We start from the raw sequence: 19,083 nt of genomic DNA, 5'->3' as shown, positions 1-19,083 counted from the left end.
AGTATAGGTAATGGATTTTGACAAGAGCTATGACCTTGTAAATAACAGGTAAACTTGTGTACTGCACCGGCATGAGTCATAGCTCTTGTCAAAATCCATTACCTCTAATACGTTTAAATGAGACTACTCAAGCCAGGCACGAGATCTACAGATGGAAATTTTAGTAGATCTTATCTATTTCGAGTTTATTCACGTCTTCGCTTGCTGCTACTGTGTTTATTATCTAAAATAATATTTTGAATATTTCGTGCGTTTAATTTATTTATTGACAATGAATCAAATTAATATCTTTAAAAACTTTTTGGTGGTTTTTCGTTAGAAAAACTAAAGAAAAAAAAACTAAAAATTAAAGAACTCGGTCGGCCTTAACCTGATTTAAAAATCTAAAAACAAAGTGAAAGTGGACAAATACTTTTCGAAATCTATGAACGCTATATATAGAGGAATGTGGTATTCATTTGCTCGTTCTATAAGTATTTTCATACTTAGTAAATGGTCACTTGTGCTGAATCCCTTTCTAAAAGCAACTTGTTCTTTCGTCTGGTATCCGTCGAATTTTGTCATCAATCTATTGGTTAAAATTTTTGTTAGGAGTTTATACAATGTATATGTTATTTTGTTAGGAGTATTTTGTTAGTATTTTGTTAGGAGTTTATACAATGTCATGACATTGAGGAGGGATATAGGACGGTAGTTTTTTATATCTGCTTTATCCCCTTTCTTGTGTAGGATAATGGTTACGGATTCCTTCCAGTTGTTTGGGATTCTTTTTTCTTTTATTATCTTGTTAAAAAGGGAATATAGAGTATTAATTACCACTTTTCCAACATATTTCAGCATCTCTGCAGTTATTCCATTTTTTCCAGGCGATTTGTTGTTTTTCATTTCTTTCAATACCCTCTTTATTTCTGATTTGCTTATTTCTGGCTGTAGCTCTGAGTTGACATATTTTATTTTAGCCTTAAGTTGGTTTTTAATTTCGTCTAGTGGTTCCTTTTTTGTTTTATATATTTCTGAGTAGAAATGGTGGATTATATTTATGATGTTATGTTTAATGTTTGTTTCTACTTACATCTTTTATTTTGTTTATTTTACACTTACCTAATTTCGGTCTTAAGCATTTCATATTTTTGTTGTTCTGTATTACTTCTTCTATATTTATTTCTTGTTTTTTTCACCTATTTTATTTTATCATTCTGCTTATTATTTTATTGATTTCTACATATTCTATAGATTTCCTTTTGCCTTCTTCGTTTAGCTTCCTTCTTTTGTTGTTCTGTTTTAGATCCTTTTTTGCTATTTCTTTTCCTGATGTAATCATCGTTGCTGTAAGTATGTAGTCTACTTCGTCTATATCTTTATCATGACTGTCTAATTTTTGGGTAAGATTGTTCTTTTAATGGTCTTTGTATATCTCTTTATATTGCCCTAGTTTGTTTCTATCTACTAAACCCCAGTTTCTTATTATTTTTCTTTTCATTTCATAGTTATCGTCAATACTAATTTTTGCTCTGACCATCCTGACCATAATCCGAACAAATTAATTGCTCAAAGTTATGATGGCGCATCTGTTATTAGTGGTGGACTAAATGATGTGCAAAAAATTATTAAAGAGACATCCTCTTGCAAATTACGTTCATTGTTATGCACACCAAATGAATTTAATTATGACAAGTGCATGTTCTATCAACCAGCAGGCTAGGATATTTTTTCTAATTTATCTGGTTTGTGTTCATTCTTTACTATGTCTCCTCAAAGAACAAAAATTTTGGATGACGTAGTTAATCGCAGGTTGCCAAAATTTTCCCAAACACGTTGGAATTTTCAATCACGAGGTGTTCATACTGTTCATGAAAATAGAAAAGACCTCATTGCAGTTATGGACAATATACTAAGTACTTTACGTGATTTGTCATCCATTAATCAAGCAAATAGTTATAAATTAAAGCTCCAGGATAAACATTTTGTATTTTGGTTATTTATTTTTAATAAAATAATGCCTCATCTTAAAATTATTTTTCATCAATTGCAAAAAGTATGAGGTATTGATTCTGTTAAAGAGAAAGAAGAAATAAAAACGTCAAATTTTTAGTTAAAAATCTAATCTTTGTTACAATTAATTGTGGCTTAGTCCCTTACAAAAATAATATTTATCCTACAATAACTTTTGGTGGACCGTTCGGAATATTATTTAATATGGATCACGACGATTAAAAATCTAGGGTATATAAATTACACAGAATTTATATATAAATAGAAAGAATTTATATATAAATTACATATAAATTCGTGATGGAACTAGGAAAACAGTTAAACAACATTTGTTTTAATTCTGATTGCAAACACCAGCAGATCACTTGGAATATCCCCCAAACGCTGGTATGAAGTTGAACATCTTTATTCTAACTGAGGTTTCTTCTTAAGGTGCTCTCTCCATTGCTGAAGGTTGGCTATCATCATTCAATCTTCGCTTATCCACTGCTGGACATAGATCTCCCTCATAATTTTCCATTCATTCCGATCTTGTGCCTCTTGCATCCAATTCCTATTGTTGGTCCAGGTTGGCTATAACTACAGCAAATTGCTCTCTATCTGGAGCTGTTCTTAGTATCGAATGTGTGTCCATGCCTGTCCAGTCTCTTACATTTTTCAGTCAGAAGCATTTTCTTTTTCCTGGACCTCTTCTTCCTTCCACTTTCCCTTTCATTATCAGTCGTAGGAAGTTGTATTTTTCTGGTTCTTACAATATTTAGGAGTTCTCTCTCAGTCCCCATTCTTCTCAGCACCTCGTTGTTGGTCACGTGCTCTGTCCAAGAGATCTTCAGTATCCTTCGAAAAACCCACATCTCAAAGTCTTCCACACGTCTCATACTTGTGATTTCGAGAGTCCATGTTTCCACTCATTATAGCAATATGGAATAAATGAATGTTTTTACAAATTGGTATTGAATATTCAACGATAAGGAAGAGTTTATTAGGAATTCTTTTATTCTTTGAAACGCGGACCTAGCATACTCTATACGAGCACGTATTTCAACTTCGTAGTCAAGATCGTTTGTTGTCCAGAAACCAAGATACTGGAATTTTTGTACTGGTTCTATCTGTTTGTTGTATATACGAATAATAATGTCGACATCTGATGCACGTATAACGGCCATTACTTTTGTTTTATTTGTGTTTATATTCAGCCCCAAACTATCTTCCTCTCTAGTTATGGCATTCAAAAGTCGTTGCAAATCCTCACTACTGTCCTCAGTCCTCAGTAATGACGGTGTCGTCTGCGTATCGTAAGTTGTTTACATATTCTCCGTTGATTTCTATTCCTTCTTCAATATTTTCGAGGGCATTTTGGAAGATCTTTTTGGAATATATATTAACCAATAGTGGAGAAAGTACACAGCCCTGGCGAACTCCCCTTTTTATTGACATATCTGCTGTCATATGATTGTTTATTAAGGTTTTAATAAGGGCCACCGTGTTATCGTCTATAACATGTTGTGTTAGGGTTTCTATGAGTTCTGTGTGTTTTACTCAATTAAACGCTTTTTCGTAGTCGATAAAACAGTCTCGTTGATCTCGGCATTTTTTTAGTAATATCTGGAGCTACAACTTTGAAAAAAACAAGTCACTGTTTTAAAATAATAAGAAAAAAAAACAATTATGTACAAACAAGTTTTTTTTAAAACTTCTAATTGAAACTCGCAAATAAACACCTCGTATAACTCTGTTTAAACTTACAATTAAAGAAAGAAAGCTACAGTATCTCGGACATGTGATGCGGGGCCAGAAGTATGGCATCCTGCGACTCATAATGCAAGGAAAGATAGATGGCAGAAGAAGCATCGGAAAAAGACGAATTTCATGGCTTAAGAACCTGAGAGAATGGTTTGAATGCAGCTCAAAACAACTTTTTAGAGCTACTGCCTCAAAAATTAAAATAGCTATGATGATTGCCAACCTCCGTCGCGGAGATGGCACGTGAAGAAGAAGAAGATAAATCTGTTTAGGGTTCTTGTGTTTTCTTATTTATTTAAAATACAGATTTAGTGAAGTATACTTACATTTTGGAATGTAAAGAATCCTACTACGGCTGGCGTGCAGAATCCGACAAGTGCCACGGCAGAATTGACTATACCCAGTAAAATAGCTGCAACACAAAGATTTTACTCGTTAAACATAAATGTGCTTTAAGATTATATCGTATTTTAATGAGTATAAAATCTTACCTGAATAGTTTGGACTGATATCTACTAGAGTAGCAAGGGCACCAGTGGAAACAGCTCCGTTGACGGCAACAGCTAAAGATAACATTGTTATGGCAGTCACCTTATCGCATCCAGAATACGCCAACGCAAGCATAAATACCCCTTGTAGACCATTACCTGTAACAGTGTTTATACGTTGTTAAAAATGGCTTTAATATATGGCTTTATGCTAATAACGCCTCAATATTTTTAAACGTTTATACTTACAGCATAGAGTTGCCAATTTCCTGACATTGGATCTACCTAATTTTTCTGTACGAAGTAGGAAATCTCCAAACATAGAAAATATATAAGAGAAGATAATTCTAAAAATGTGGGGCATCCCAGATAGAAATCCTGTCTGAAAGAAGAAAAAAATATTTTAAGATATTATAAAATTTTTTTAAATAAATATGTGTTGAGAAATGTTAATAAAAAATTTTTTTATTAATGTTTGTATTTTGAGAACAATTTCCGAAGTGGAAATTAAAACGTCAATAAACTTATTTTAACCTTCAATTTGTACCCTCTTTAGTGACAGAGTAGAGGTTACACAAAGAATGATACTAGGCTCGGGCTTCAGTCTGGTAGAGGTTTCTTGGTCGGGGCTCTTATTACAGCTCAAATACAAAGGATCAGTTAGAGAAGTACTGAAGATAAAGGGACGAGAAGTTAGAAGATAATTAGAAGAGAAGTTAGAGGATAAGAGAAGGGAAATATTTGGGCACCACCCTATTTTTAGAGGAACAGGGAAACCTTAAGACTTAAAATTATACTGTAGTTTTATACTAATAATAGTTCGTTCGGTTCTTCTTCTTCTCGTGCCACTCCTAGCGGAGATTGGAAATCATCATGGCCACTGCGACTTTGTTAGCAGCGTGCCTAAAAAGTTCAATCGAACTACACCCGAACCATTCACGTAGATTACGAAGCCACGATATTTTTCTTCTTCCCACACTTCTTTTGCCCTTAATTTTGCCCTGCATGATATTTCTTAAAAGTTCGTACTTTTCACCTCTCACAATGTGCCCCAAGTATTCCATCTTTCTAGTTTTTATCTCATTTAGAATTTCGCATCTTTTGTCTAAAGTTTGGAGTACTTGCGTGTTAGTGACGCGGTCCATCCATGATATTCTGAGAATGCGCCTATAGCACCACATCTCGAAAGCTTCGAAGTTTTTTGTGGTCAACTGTTTTAGTGTCCAAGCCTCTACTCCATACAACAGGGTAGAAAAGACATAACACCGCAGCATTCGTATTCGTAACTTTATGTTGATATCACGATTGCAAAAGAGTTTGCGCATTCTATTAAAGACTGATCTAGCGATTTCTATTCTACATCTAATCTCTTTTGTTTGATCAGTATCGTCTGTGATCCAAGCACCTAGATATTTATAACAGGACACACGCTCAATCGTTGTATTGTCTATTACAAGATTAGCTCTGATGTTCTTTGATTTCGTGATTACCATAAATTTAGTTTTTTTCAAATTAATTTTCAAGCCGTAACTGTTACAGTATATATTGAGACTTTGAACGAGATGTTGTAGTTCTACTAGCGTTCCCGTTAGGAGAACCGTATCGTCAGCATACCTTATATTGTTGATCGTCTCACCATTTATTATCAGACCAAGATCTTCTTCCTCGAGTGCTTGTTCACAGATAGCTTCACTATACAGATTAAATAAAAGTGGCGACAAGATGCATCCCTGCCGGACTCCTCGACGGATTTGAATTTCTTCTGTTAGCCTACCCTTAACCTTCACATTTGCTGTTTGATTCCAATATAGGTTGCATATAATTCGAATATCTCGGCTGTCTATATTTTTCTTTATTAGAATTTGTCTTAGTGGTTCATGTTGTACTTTGTCAAAGGCCTTTTCGAAATCAATAAAGCAGGTGTAAATTTCTTGGTTCATGTCTAAGCATCTCTGTGAGAGAACGTTCATTGCAAACAGAGCCTCCCTTGTACCTAGCCCTTTTCTGAATCCCATCTGAGTATTACTGATGTCTACGTCTAATTTCCTATAGATCCTATTATGGATTATTTTCAAGGGCAGTTTTAGAGCATGACTCATCAAAGCTATCGTACGATAGTCGCTGCATTCCCTTGTATTTGCCTTTTTTGGCAGTAGTATAAAGGTCGAACGGAGCCATTCCCTAGGTATTATTCCAGTTCTATATATTGTGTTAAATAGATCTAGGAGTATTTTAATAGATTCATCGTCCATAAGTTTGAGCAGTTCTACGGGAATTTCATCAGGACCGGGGGCCTTACCACTTTTCGCTTGTTTGATTGCATAATCTATTTCTTCTCTGATTATATCAGGCCCTGTATCATCTGTATATTCGTTTGAGATTTCTTGTCTATCTTTGTCATCAAAAAGTTGTGATATGTATTCTGTCCATCGATTCATTTTTTGTTGTAAATCTGTTATGAGTATACCATCTGTATCTTTGATCTGTCCTGTCTGTGTTGTTCTTCTCCTTCCTGTCATTTCTTTAATCTTTTTGTGTACATTAAAAAAGTCATATTTTCGCTCCAGTTGTTCCAACTCCTGACATTGCTCACTTAGCCATCTTTCTCTAGTTTCTCTTATTTTCTTTTTTATCAGTTTACCTGTTTCTTTGTATCTTATCGGATTATTTGTTTTGTGTACCCTTCTTTCACACATCAACTGTAGTATTTCCTCATTCATCCATTCTTTATGTTTCCTTTCTTTCGGTGTTAAATTTTCTCTCCCTGCCAGCATTACGGCATGTTTAATATTCTCCCATTTTTGGTCTATGTTATCAGTATTTCTATTCAGTTTCTATTCAGTTTCGGTTAGAGTTAGCCAAAAATAAGCGAAGTCGCTGAACTGAAGTCGTAAATCAACTTCTTACGAATCCATTTTGAATAACAAATCTTCTCGTCTGCAAGCTTCTATCCACACTTTGGCACTACAAATTTTTAACAGAACATATTTTAAACAAAGAAATTTTTCTGTATTTATAAATAATACTTTATTACTTACAACTATAAAAGTATTAGTATATTCTAAGTATATTGTATGTAATGAAATATTTAACTTTTGTCAATATCTAATCTTAATAAATTTACAGTTTTCTCCTGACTAAGTCACAAAAATGTCAGTAAATATTGAACAAATAAAGTGAAATGAAGTGAAATGAAATGAAATGAAATGAAATGAAGTGAAATGAAATGAATATGCAACAAATAAAGTTTTAATATTTTTTATTTGTAATTCCCATTTAAAACTCTTAAATATTTTATGTACTTCGATCCATATATTTGATCTTTTTTATTTATATTTAACGAATTAAAAATTGGCAGACAACTTTTGTATATAGCAAAAAGTAGATGAGTACCTATTTAGTTTTTTCATAATTTAATGTAAGTTTGTTTATTTGCAACCGTGTTTTTGCAATTTTGAAGTCTTGTTCTGTTGTAATTTTAAGATTTTCCCAATTATCGGTCTAATTATGTTTCCAACAATTTTTAGTTTGAGCATTTTAGTAATTTCTTTGTTTCGTTTAAGAGCGTAGGCGCAAAATTTCGGGCCAATGCTTTTTAACATTTTTTTGGAATCCTGAGAAAACTAACAAATATTTTTGAAAAATTTAAACACAGAATGAAAGATTACATTATAACCGAGGGCCAAAAGTCCCTTAGAATAAACAAAAAGTTTTTTTGAATGAGATATTTGAAATTAAAAATCACACTAAATTTTCTCTTTTTTTTTTCACCCCTGTAACTTATTAAAATAAACATTATAGAAGTTTTCGGGGACTTTTGGCCCTCAGTAATAATGTGGTCTTTCATTCTGCGTTTAAACTTTTCAAAAATACTTATTAGTTTTTTCAGGATTCGAAAAAAATGAATACATTTAAAAAACATTTGCCCGAAATTTTGCGCCTACGCTCTTAAATCAAAAATATTCTCGTGTATAAAACCCTCTATATATTTTTATTTCCTAAAAATACTATATTCGTATTGTTGTCTTCGAGCGCGCTGACACCCGGCAACCATCTGTTGATTTTTTGATCTGAGCCTTCAGAGACTTGCGTCTTTCAATAAAAGAAATAGCACTGACACCAAATTTAATGTTTTCATTTTGAACTATACCTTGGCAGACCAAAGTTTATTTTTTATAGCTCGGACAGACACGTCGGCGTCGGCTTACTGTTCGAAAGTCAAACCAATACTATTATGTAATAACTAATAATAATTACAAAGCAATAGTAATTACCTGTTATTATTCTTAGGAAATCTAAATAAACTTATTCCTTTTCCTGTCACAGATGAACATCCGCGAATCGCACAAATATATCCAGACATTTTAAATATAAATTAAACTTTTAACTATAAACTATAACTATAAACTTATATATTTAACTATAACTATAAACTTTAACTATAACCTTTTAATTATAAATTAATTATATAAATGGTCAAATGCACTTGTTGTGTCGAGTATTTACCATAGACGCCTACGGACTATCGAAAACAACCAGAATTACAGAATAAGCACGTGTTTTTGACAGTTAAACAACCAGAATCGGGCATGCGTATACAAAAATGGTACACGCTTTTGGACCGTTGCGTCGCTTCTATGTGTGTTCGATTATTCTATGGTGGGAGCATAGACTTGGATGATGTTTATATTAATAGGGTTGGCTTCTACTTTTAGTAACATCACTCTCTCTGATATTGGTTAAAGTTAGTAACCCATTTGGTAACTTTAGGTGATACGATTATTCCGACTCCATATTCATATGATCCATCACTTTTTCCCGAGTAATATACCTTCTGATCTTCTATTATTATTTCTCCAGAATCTGGCCATCTCATTTCTGCTATTCCCATGATTTTAATATGCATTCTCTTCATCTCCTGTATTGCATTGTAGATTTTTCCTGCTTTGTATAAAGTTTTGACATTCCATTTGCAGATCTTAATATTATTTCTGCACTTCAATTTATTATCTTTTGGTAAACTTAAAACTGTCCTCCCCAGAGACCCGATCGGAGAACTTAATCTGGAATTTATTTTAGTATTACTATTGAGCATTGCCATGATTGATTGACTAGGGCGTATCTAGGGATTGACTAAAACAATAGCAGTCAGCAAAGAACCAAATAGATGTAAAAAAGAAATTAACGGCATCAGTATTGAACAAGTAATGGAAATAAAACACCTGAGAATTACACTGTTCAGCTATGGAGACCTGGACAAAGAAGTGAGAGATCAAGTATAAAAAGCAAATTGACTGGCAGGATGCCTTAATAACACTACCACTGAGATAAAGTCAAGAATTTATAAAGCCAGGGTAAGAGATAAGTGTCACAAATCGGCAGAAGAAGTATCGGATGACCGCGCAACTGATGGAGTAACAATCTTCCATAGAGGTATTAATCCGCCAATGAACAAGCAGAATTTCTTATGAAGAGAAAGAAGAAGAAGAAGAAATTGCATTAAGTTTCTGCAAGAAAATAGCTTCAGAATAATATAAAACTAAAATACAAACTTTTAGACCTATTTTTCAGCGTGCTGGTTTTTGATTTAACAAACAAGATTACTAACAAATCATAAACTGTGGTCTAAATTGTTTTATTCATTCATTGATTAACTGTCTCATAATTTAACCGAAATTCTGGTTAAATGATTGGTTCGTTTCTAAGTTGATGTATATGATTAGTGGCAGATGCATTCGATTATTCGAACTGAGTCGTTCCATCTCTGAATCCAGTCAATCATAACGATTAACATGAAATCGCTCGACTGTGATCACTAATACAAATTGATGAAGCTGCGCTTGTTGCGGGAATGTACAGTTTTCACGTTTCTACTATTAGGGTTTCATGCTTTTTAGTTATTTCAGGATGAATTTTGGTTTATCATTTATTACAGGGGATTATTGATTTTCTAACAGAAGTGCTTGTGTGTCCCATTATTTTTAATAAAAAAAAACTGAAACGTTTTTCAATATGCAAAGAGAATTAATAATACTTTTGTGAGACATTTGTTATGAATTTAATGCATAAATAATAGAGGATTCAAAGAATCCTTATATGACTTCATTTAGAAAGAAATCTTAGAAGACTTATACACATAAGCTTATTGCATACTTAGAACCGGGTGCTTGTGGAGAAAGATCAGAAAAGCTAGCTCAATTTTATCAAAAGCAAGAATTTGTAATTATGAACAACTGCTTTTTTATCGTCCAGCCATCAAACTCTGTATATGGAAATACCCAGTAAATAACCAAATTATTATTATAAGAAATGAAATTGACTATCCAATTTCATTATCAACTTTTATTAAGAGTTTTAGTAAGTGTTTCACATCAGTTAAAACGTTCTGGTCTTTTCTACTTCCTCTCTTAAAATTGACTAGAATCTGGCTTGTGACTCACAGTTCCACCATGGTCATGTTACATTTTTTTCTAATTTCTTCACTTCTCTTTCGATCTCTCAGCGTATTTCGTGTAATTCTTCTCAGTACTCTCATCTCTGCCATTTCCGGTAGACTTTGCGTTGTGGCTGTATCGGGTCTTGTTTCTGAGGCATTTGTCATTATTAGTCTTACACAGGCTTTATAATTTCTTGACTTCATCTCAGTGTTAATGTGTCTGTTTTGTCATATAGTGCTATTAAGGCATCCTGACAGTCTATGTGCTTTTTGTACTTGACCTCTCACTTCTTTGTACAGGTCTGCATAGCTGGACAGTGTAATTCCCAGGTATTTTATTTCCATTACTTGTTCAATACTGATGCCATCAATTGCAATCTTACATCTGGTGGGTTCTTTGCTGACTACTGTTGTTTTAGTTTTCTGAAGTAGCGAGTATTTTTATTTCTTCGTATTCTGTATCCTCTTCCTTTGTTAACGCTTTTGATGATTTCATCCATGATCAAATTGAAGAACACGGGGCTCAATGAATCCGCATGTCGTATTCCGCTGCCTATTTCTATAGGTTCTGTAAGTTGTCCATCTATTCTGACTTCCTTTTTGTTGTTTTGGTAGATGTTTTTGATAGTTTTTATAATATTTAGGGAAACTTCTCTATTATACAGAAGATGGATTACATCTTTGAGTCTTACTCTGTCAAATGCTTCATCTGCTAAACTTGTCCTCTGATTTACTAGCAGTTGTAAAATTTTAGTTGTAAGTTTTAGCGTATTATTTAACAAGTTTATAGGTACCTCTGTAGTTTTCTGGCTGTTAATCTCCTTTTTTGAATAGTAGAATTAGTTCGCTCGTTCTCCATTCTTCCGGTATTTTATTGTGTTTTATAATTTTATTAATTAATGTTATTAATTTTTCTGTCATTGCTGCTCCACAATATTTTAGTAATTCGTTTGGTATCCCGTCTTTACCCGCTGCTTTTCTGTTTTTCAGGTTTTCAAGTATTTTCCGAACTTGCTGTACATTTATATTAAGTTTTTCATTTGTGGTAATTTCTGGTGTTCTCGGTTCTAGCGTTGTTTGTTCTTCCTCTGCAGGTAGGATACTTAGGCTCGCTGCTAACCAAAGATAACAACGTCAGTGAAGAAATCAAAAGAAGAATAGTGCTCGCCAATAAGTGTTACTATGGCTTAAGAAGACAGATGGCCTCAAAAATGCCTAGAAAAATTAAACTGACTGTATACAAAACACTAATAAGACCAGTGCTAACATATGGTTCAGAAACTTGGACACTAACACAGAATGGCCAAGAATTGCTCAAACGTTTTAAGCGAAAAATACTAAGACATGAAGGCATAAAAGAACAAGGTTTGTGGTGCAGGTGTTACAATTTTGAGTTGTATAGAAGATTTGGAAAACCTGACGTTGTAAAATTCATTAAGGTAGCACGCCTCAGATGGATAGGTCATTTAATCAGACGAGAGGAAGATGCCATAGTCAGAAAAGTTTTTGACCGAAGAGGGCCGATCGGACAACGAAGAAGAGGAAGACCGAGACTTAAGTACCAAGACAATCTAGAAAATGATTTGAAGTCTATAGGAATTAGAGCATGGACAAAAGATGCCAGAGACAGGGGCGAATGGAGGATTGTTCTGAAGAAGGCTTTGGCTCATAAAGAGCTGTAACGCCACTGATGATGATAAAGTTTAGACATTGACATTCATTATTGAAATAAATGAAAACGTTTTAACTTTATCCTTATGATTAATAATTGTACAGCGCTGTGCTGTGAGCGTTTATCATTAGATTTTAAAATATCCGATTCGTAAACACCACCATGCTGGATCTATAAACGCGAATGGATAATAATCAATTTCACTGTATAACAGCTTTAAACCGTTTAACGATCATAACTTCATGTTTCGCTGGTATTAGTAACGCTATTTCGGTATCGTTTTAATTTTCCATTTGCAGAAATTCGCCAGTTTTGAAATTTAAATTTCAGGTTGTTTGAGCCCCGATAATTCGTTTACTTAATGAACTATTTAGGATGATTAAAAGAATCTTGATAAAATATTACTATAAATTAAAATAAACTACGTATATACTACATAATATACATAATACGTATATAATACTACTTAGTAGTAATAGTTAATGTCAGATTCACTAAGTGCTCGACAGAGCATCTTAATAAGTGAAAAAATCGAATTTGTTTGCGCCCTATCTGTCCATGTTTTTTTATCTTTTATCTTTTTTTATTGACAATAAGCAAATCTAAATTAAGTACATAAATAAAAAAGTTTTGTATTTAATAAAACTCAAAATATGTTTCATAATCGAGAAGACACACCTAAATGAGCGAACGTGATTGCTAGGCACAAAATATATTGCAACATTTTTACCAGATTGGGTGCATCAATGTGTTGTTCGTGAAAATGTCTAAATAGTTGATTACTCGTAAAATAACTGATTTGTCAACATACTCAATTTGCATTGTTGTCGGATTCCATTCTTCATTCTTTGATACTATAAAAGTTTTAGCAAGTGACAACTTGTCAAAACGGTTATTAGTATTAATCTTTTGTCGATCGTCCAAACCGTGTATGTGTTTATAGTTTGAGCAGATCATTTGATCTCGTCCCAATACATGATTCAGTCCAATCCTTTCAAAAATCTCTGCTCCTCTGAAACTGTCTTGCCTCAATTTAATGTACAAAATGCATCATTGGTATGTCTGTTTTAAATATACCAATATTAGTTATTACCAAGTTTCCTAAATAATAACTGTTTCGTCCCAGTGGTACAAAATTGCTATCCATAAGTTCTTGAAGATTAGATTTCAATCATCTAATTCCAAAACAATATCAGTTCCGCTTGCTTCAATTTTTTCTATGAGTAGCACTTCTTCTTCTTCTTCAGTGCCTTATCCGGTCCGGATGTTGGCGATCATCAAGGCTATCATGGTTTTGTTGACTGCTCTGCGAAACAGCTCCGCTGAGGTCATCCCAAACCATTGTCGGAGATTTTTCAACCACGAGATACGACGGCTCCCGGTCCTCTTCTGTCAAATACTTTACCCTGCATAATGAATGCACAGTAGCACAGTCATATAATTCAACCATCTAAGTTTCAAATAAATCTCGCATTGCATGTGGATAGTTTTCTTGAGAAAGGAAGTATGATTTTAGTTCTGTAAATATATTTAGATTTTTTTTTAATTGCCAGCAACAGAGAAAGAAATTTGTTACTTCCATGTTGAACTAGGTTTTTTATTACGCATCTACAAATTCACAGAATTAATTCTACAAATCAGTTACTCGAACTGTGTAGGTATGAAAATGTTTTTTTAAACATTTTCATACTAGTTCCTCAGAGAAACTAGTTCTTCAATTTTGATTCACAAACCATCCACAACATTTTAAAATGTATTGTGTACAATATGTGCGCTGCATTCAATTCCTACAATATCTACACCTAGTACTTTTTTGAGCCTACTGTAAACATTAGTTTGTCCTCATCTGTTACAACTACTTTTTTACAATCTACTTCTTCCAATGGTAAAAAGTATCCTGGCATTTCACTCTACTATTGTTACTATAAAGCTTTTTCATAAAAGGATAATCTGTTGATAGTTCAATTTTGAATTTACAATTTCTTTTCGACATTTTAAAACAAATACAAAAATAAAATAAAAAAACAGTATTAGGTGGTTGTCATATTCACAGTTCACTAAAGAACGAAATGTAATTGCACTGTAGGTGATTAGAGTAAACTGAGCTATGTACTAGGATGAGAGTGAGCAAAGTGAAAGAAATATAGAAAAAAAGTGCAGGTGGTGTTCGGACAGGGTGAGTGACTTATGATTATTACTATCTGATCATTCACTATGATCAATAAGCAAGTTAGTTCTATATACAAAATATTACAAAAAACTTATCTAAGGTTACATTCAGCAATATTCCTTAGGCTCTAATACATTAAAGTACTACTAGCTAACGTGTACACGTTAGCCGCACTTTGCTCTCTTCGTTCTCTTAAGTTCTCTTGCTTTGTTGTCTTAAGTTTTTTTATCTGGTTGGCGTTGTCTAGGAGTTTGATGGCCTTCACGTGAAGGAAATTCACGTGGTTGGAGAACCTTTGTTCATGACTCTCGGCAAACTTACTTATTGTCTGGATCCATCTGGAGGTTTCGATGAAGATCACAGTTTCTAAAGTACCATGGAGCGTTAACGATGTTCCTTAATAATTTATTCTGATATCGTTGTATAATTTGGATGTTATTTTCTTTTGTACAGCTCTATAGCTGTATTCCATATGTCCATATCGGTTTAAGGACTTGCTTATACAGTAACAATTTGTTATAAGTAGACAGAGTGGATTTTTTTCCCATTAGCCAGTACATCTTTCTGAACTTAATTTCTAATTCCTCCTTTTTTTTTCTTAATATGTGCTTTCCAACTTAGCTTGGAATCTAATGTCATACCCAATATTTTGCCGTATTTGCATAAGGTATTTGGTTTTTATTTATACTAACTTTTGTTAGTAACATTGACATGAACAGATTTTGTTTCATTCAATTTGATACGCCATCGCCTGGTCCAGATGTTAATTTGTTCAACAGAGTTCTGCAGCATGGTTGCTGTATCCTCGTGGTTTTGTCTCACTGCTATAATGCATGTGTCGTCTGCAAATGTCGCAATTGTGTTAGGTTCTAATGATGGAATATCGCTGGTATAGAGCAGGTATAGCACTGGCCCCAGGACACTTCCTTGTGGAACTCCAGCTTGCTTCTTCTTAAAGTGCCCTCTCCTCAATGGAGGTTGGCTACTACAATTTTAAAATCTTCTCTATCTTCAGCTGTTCTTATTAGCTGTTCAAAATTTAGCCCTGTCCATTGTCGGATGTTTCTAAGCCACGATAGTCTTTTCCTTCCTAGGCCTCTCTTTCCCTCGATTTTTCCTTTCACTATAAGTTGGGCAGCAGCTTTAACTTCTCTTAATTCTGAATATGCTTCCTCATATTTAACTCGAAAGTATCTGTCGGATATGATTCTAGTAGTTCAGAATATTGTTTTGGTAAGTAGCATGTCATTTTATGATATAATCCGTATGCCAGACTTTGTTAAAAGCCTGCGCTACATCGAGGAAAATTGCGGAACAGACTTTTCCTTCTTCTAGAGCTTTTTCTACTATATCTGTCATTCTATGCAGCTGATCTATCGTTGAGTGGCTTACTCTAAACCCAAACTAATGATTAGGAATTCGATTTTTTTCCTCTATAATTGGTTTTAGTCCATTCAAGAGTAATTTTTTGTATAATTTAGACTTGACAGGTAACAGTGAAATAGATCTATATGAAGAAGCTTCTTGTAGAAGTTTTCCTGGTTTTAGTGTTATTATAATTTCTGCCACCTTCCATATCTTTGGTACGTAGGTATCTCAGCCTAAAGGAAGCGTTTATAAGATGTGTTAATTTTATTATAGCTTTCCTTGGAAGTTGCTTTAACACTTCCTCAGTAATTAGATCAAATCCAGGAGCTTTCTTTGGATTTATATTTTCTTTTATTCCCAAATATACTTCTTTTGGAGTTACAGGGCTAATCTTCATTTTATCTTGATCAGGGAGGTCCCAGTTAATTATTTCTTGTTCTTCATCTGGTTGAAAAGTATTTTCTAGGTGGTGAGCAAAGCTGTTGGCCTTTTGTATATTGCTTCTTGCCCAGCTACCATTAGTATTTCTAATTGGTGGATTCTGTAATTGGCCTGTTTAATCGTCTGGCAGCCTTCCACAATGAGTAATCAGTAGCGCTATCATTTGATAGTTCACTTAGGTGGATGCTAACCGACATAAATAGAATGAAAAAGAATTTATTTACTCATAGTTACTTAAATGTTTTTTTTTGTAACTACTTCGAGCACTTATATTCTTTTATAACACAATGTAAATAAACTTACTTGCTAAATTCATTTAAAACATAAGTAAAAGTACTAAAAACTCACCGATCGGATGTCCCATCCATGTATAAACTTAAAATAAGTCGGCCCGTTAACCATTAAAGTAAATAAGCCCCAATTGGCACCGATTTGGGCAATACAACTTGCCCACATCGAAATATCGGTCCAAATGGCTTTCCAGGGTGTGGGAGGCTAAAAAACAAACACAATTTATTATTTTTAGATTGTAGTAATTTGTGAAGAACTTTTTTGTAACAGGAGTATTTGAAAATGTATTTGGTACAAATGCTACGTGAACAAATTGAAAGAGATCTTTACAAAAGACTTTTAAATCAACAATTTACGAAACTAGGAACAATTACTGAATCAAAAATTTTAAAGCATGTATTGAAAAACATGTAAATGCAGGAAGGAATAATATTAATAACTATATCATCATTCTGGCATTAAAACATTGCGTGGGTCCTAGCCTCCTCAAGAATTTTTCTCCAGTCGTCCTTATCCATCACCTTCCTCCGTCAAGCACGTATTTCCATATTTCTCATGTCTTCATCGATGTTATCAAGGAACCTTGTTCTGGATCTTCCTCTTCTTCTATGACCAATGGGTCTATCAAGATGCGTTTTTCTAGCTGGGTCATTTTGTTCCATCCGCATTACATGCCCTGTCCACCTCAGACGTCATATCTTAATATGTTTTAAGATATCAGGTTCCATGTATATTCTATACAGTTGTATCGTCTTCTTCACACTCCATTGTCATTCACTACTCCATAGATTCGCCTTAGTACTTTTCTTTCGAAGTATCCTAACATGTTTTCATTATTTTTTGTTACGAGTCCAGGTCTCTAAACCATATTCAACTTTCAACTTTTTCAATAGTTATTGTAAAATTTACCAACTGATTTGGTATTCCTAGCACTTTCATTGCTGTGAACATTTCTCTTCTATTCACAGAGTCTTAGACTGATTTGTAGTCAACAAATATGTGATGAGTATCAATGCCATATTCCAGTGTTTTTTTCAAAATTTGTTTCAGGGTTGCAATCTGATGATTTTACCACCTCTGAAACCAATCTGGTATTTTCCTACTATCCGTTATATAGTGCCTGCATATGGTGCCATAATGTGACATAGTGCTGTGGAAAATATTTTATACGCTGCATTTAGAAGCGTAATTCCTCTGTGGTTAGACCATTCAAAGATATCTCCTTTTTTGTGTATGGTGTAAAGTATTCCAATATTCCAATCATTGGGGAGGCATTTCTTTTATAAGCTGCTGTAATGCCATTATAGTATCATGGCCACCTTCTTTATATAGTTCAGCTGGGACATTATCTATTCCGGGTGATTTATTTCTATCTAGCTTTTTAACTGCATCTTTAACTTCAAGAAGCGTTGGTGGTTCCTCTTCCCTCTCGTCTGTTCCCCTTACCTCATCTCTTTCATTTTCAAGGTTTTCTTCTTCTTCCTCCATATTAAGTGCCTGGTTAAAGTATTCCACCCATCTATTCAATACATCTTTCCTTGTTGTTAATAGGTCGCCATTATGACTTCTGCATTGTCTTGTGGTTGCTTGAATTCTTTTCTGTTGATGTGAACTTTCTTATAGAATGCTCTGAATTATTTCTCTCTGTTGAGCTTTTTTATTTATTTAAGTTCCTTATTTAGGTGGTTTCGTTTTTTTTCTCTCTTGTATATCCTCTTTTCTTCTCTTCTCTTTGTCTAGTAATTCTCGACAGTTGTTCTAGTTCGTCGGGTAGGTATCTTTCTGTAGGCTTTTTTTTCTAATTTTTTTCTTTGTAAGGTTATAAACGTCACATATCTATTAATTTATATTTAAATAATTATTGCATTTTAATTTCTTTATTAATTTATTAATTACTTTAACTTCATTTCTCTTTTTACTATTTTTTATTTAAAAAGTAGTTGGCGCCCTCTATTTTTCTCTTTCTTCCTCTGTCTTTCTTTATTCTCTCTTTCTGTCCCGTAGAATAAATATTCGCCTTCTCTATTTCTGTCCGGTAGACTAGATATTTTGTTCCATGTTCCATGTTGAGAAAAGCTATTTCTATCATAGGCTTACGTCTTATGTCATCTGTTCTAACTTCATTTCAATCTCCCACTTAGTTTTCAACTTTTCTAACGTAGTGGGAATATAGTTTTTTTTTTTTTATAAAAGAAGGTAAACATTATTATAAGCCTCATTTTATGGTCTACAAAATTCTCTTGGGTAAGTACTTTCATCGTAATCTTTATTCTATAATTCTGACAACATTTCCAATATTCATAACCTTACTTCTTTCGAAACCACGCTTCTTGATATGATTTTTTCTTAATTTTGTGCAGTAGAAATCTTTACAGAATTTAACTAAGTGTAATAATAATTCTATTTCATTTTGTCCTTGCCATCTGCTATTTGTTTCATTGTAATTTTGTAAAATGGCAAGGAAGTTAAACCCCTTTTGATG

The 19,083-nt window shown here is 33.5% G+C and overlaps 1 protein-coding gene across 2 annotated transcripts in view; it reads right to left on the bottom strand.

The window, feature by feature from the left end:
• The window catches only part of LOC140449437 (sialin-like), a 72,988-nt gene that overhangs the window by 7,936 nt on the left and 45,969 nt on the right, over positions 1 to 19,083 (bottom strand). For both annotated transcript variants that reach the window (XM_072542607.1, XM_072542606.1), the window contains exons 6-9: positions 16,659 to 16,805; positions 4,473 to 4,605; positions 4,227 to 4,382; positions 4,062 to 4,147 (exon numbers count right to left, since the gene is read on the bottom strand). In XM_072542607.1, the coding sequence (XP_072398708.1) occupies positions 4,062 to 4,147; positions 4,227 to 4,382; positions 4,473 to 4,605; positions 16,659 to 16,805 (522 nt within the window). The remainder of the gene's footprint in view (positions 1 to 4,061; positions 4,148 to 4,226; positions 4,383 to 4,472; positions 4,606 to 16,658; positions 16,806 to 19,083) is intronic.

Source organism: Diabrotica undecimpunctata, chromosome 9 (assembly GCF_040954645.1).
Source record: "Diabrotica undecimpunctata isolate CICGRU chromosome 9, icDiaUnde3, whole genome shotgun sequence".
NCBI classification, from domain to species: Eukaryota; Metazoa; Arthropoda; class Insecta; order Coleoptera; family Chrysomelidae; genus Diabrotica; species Diabrotica undecimpunctata.
This window is presented reverse-complemented; position numbering and strand designations above follow the sequence as displayed.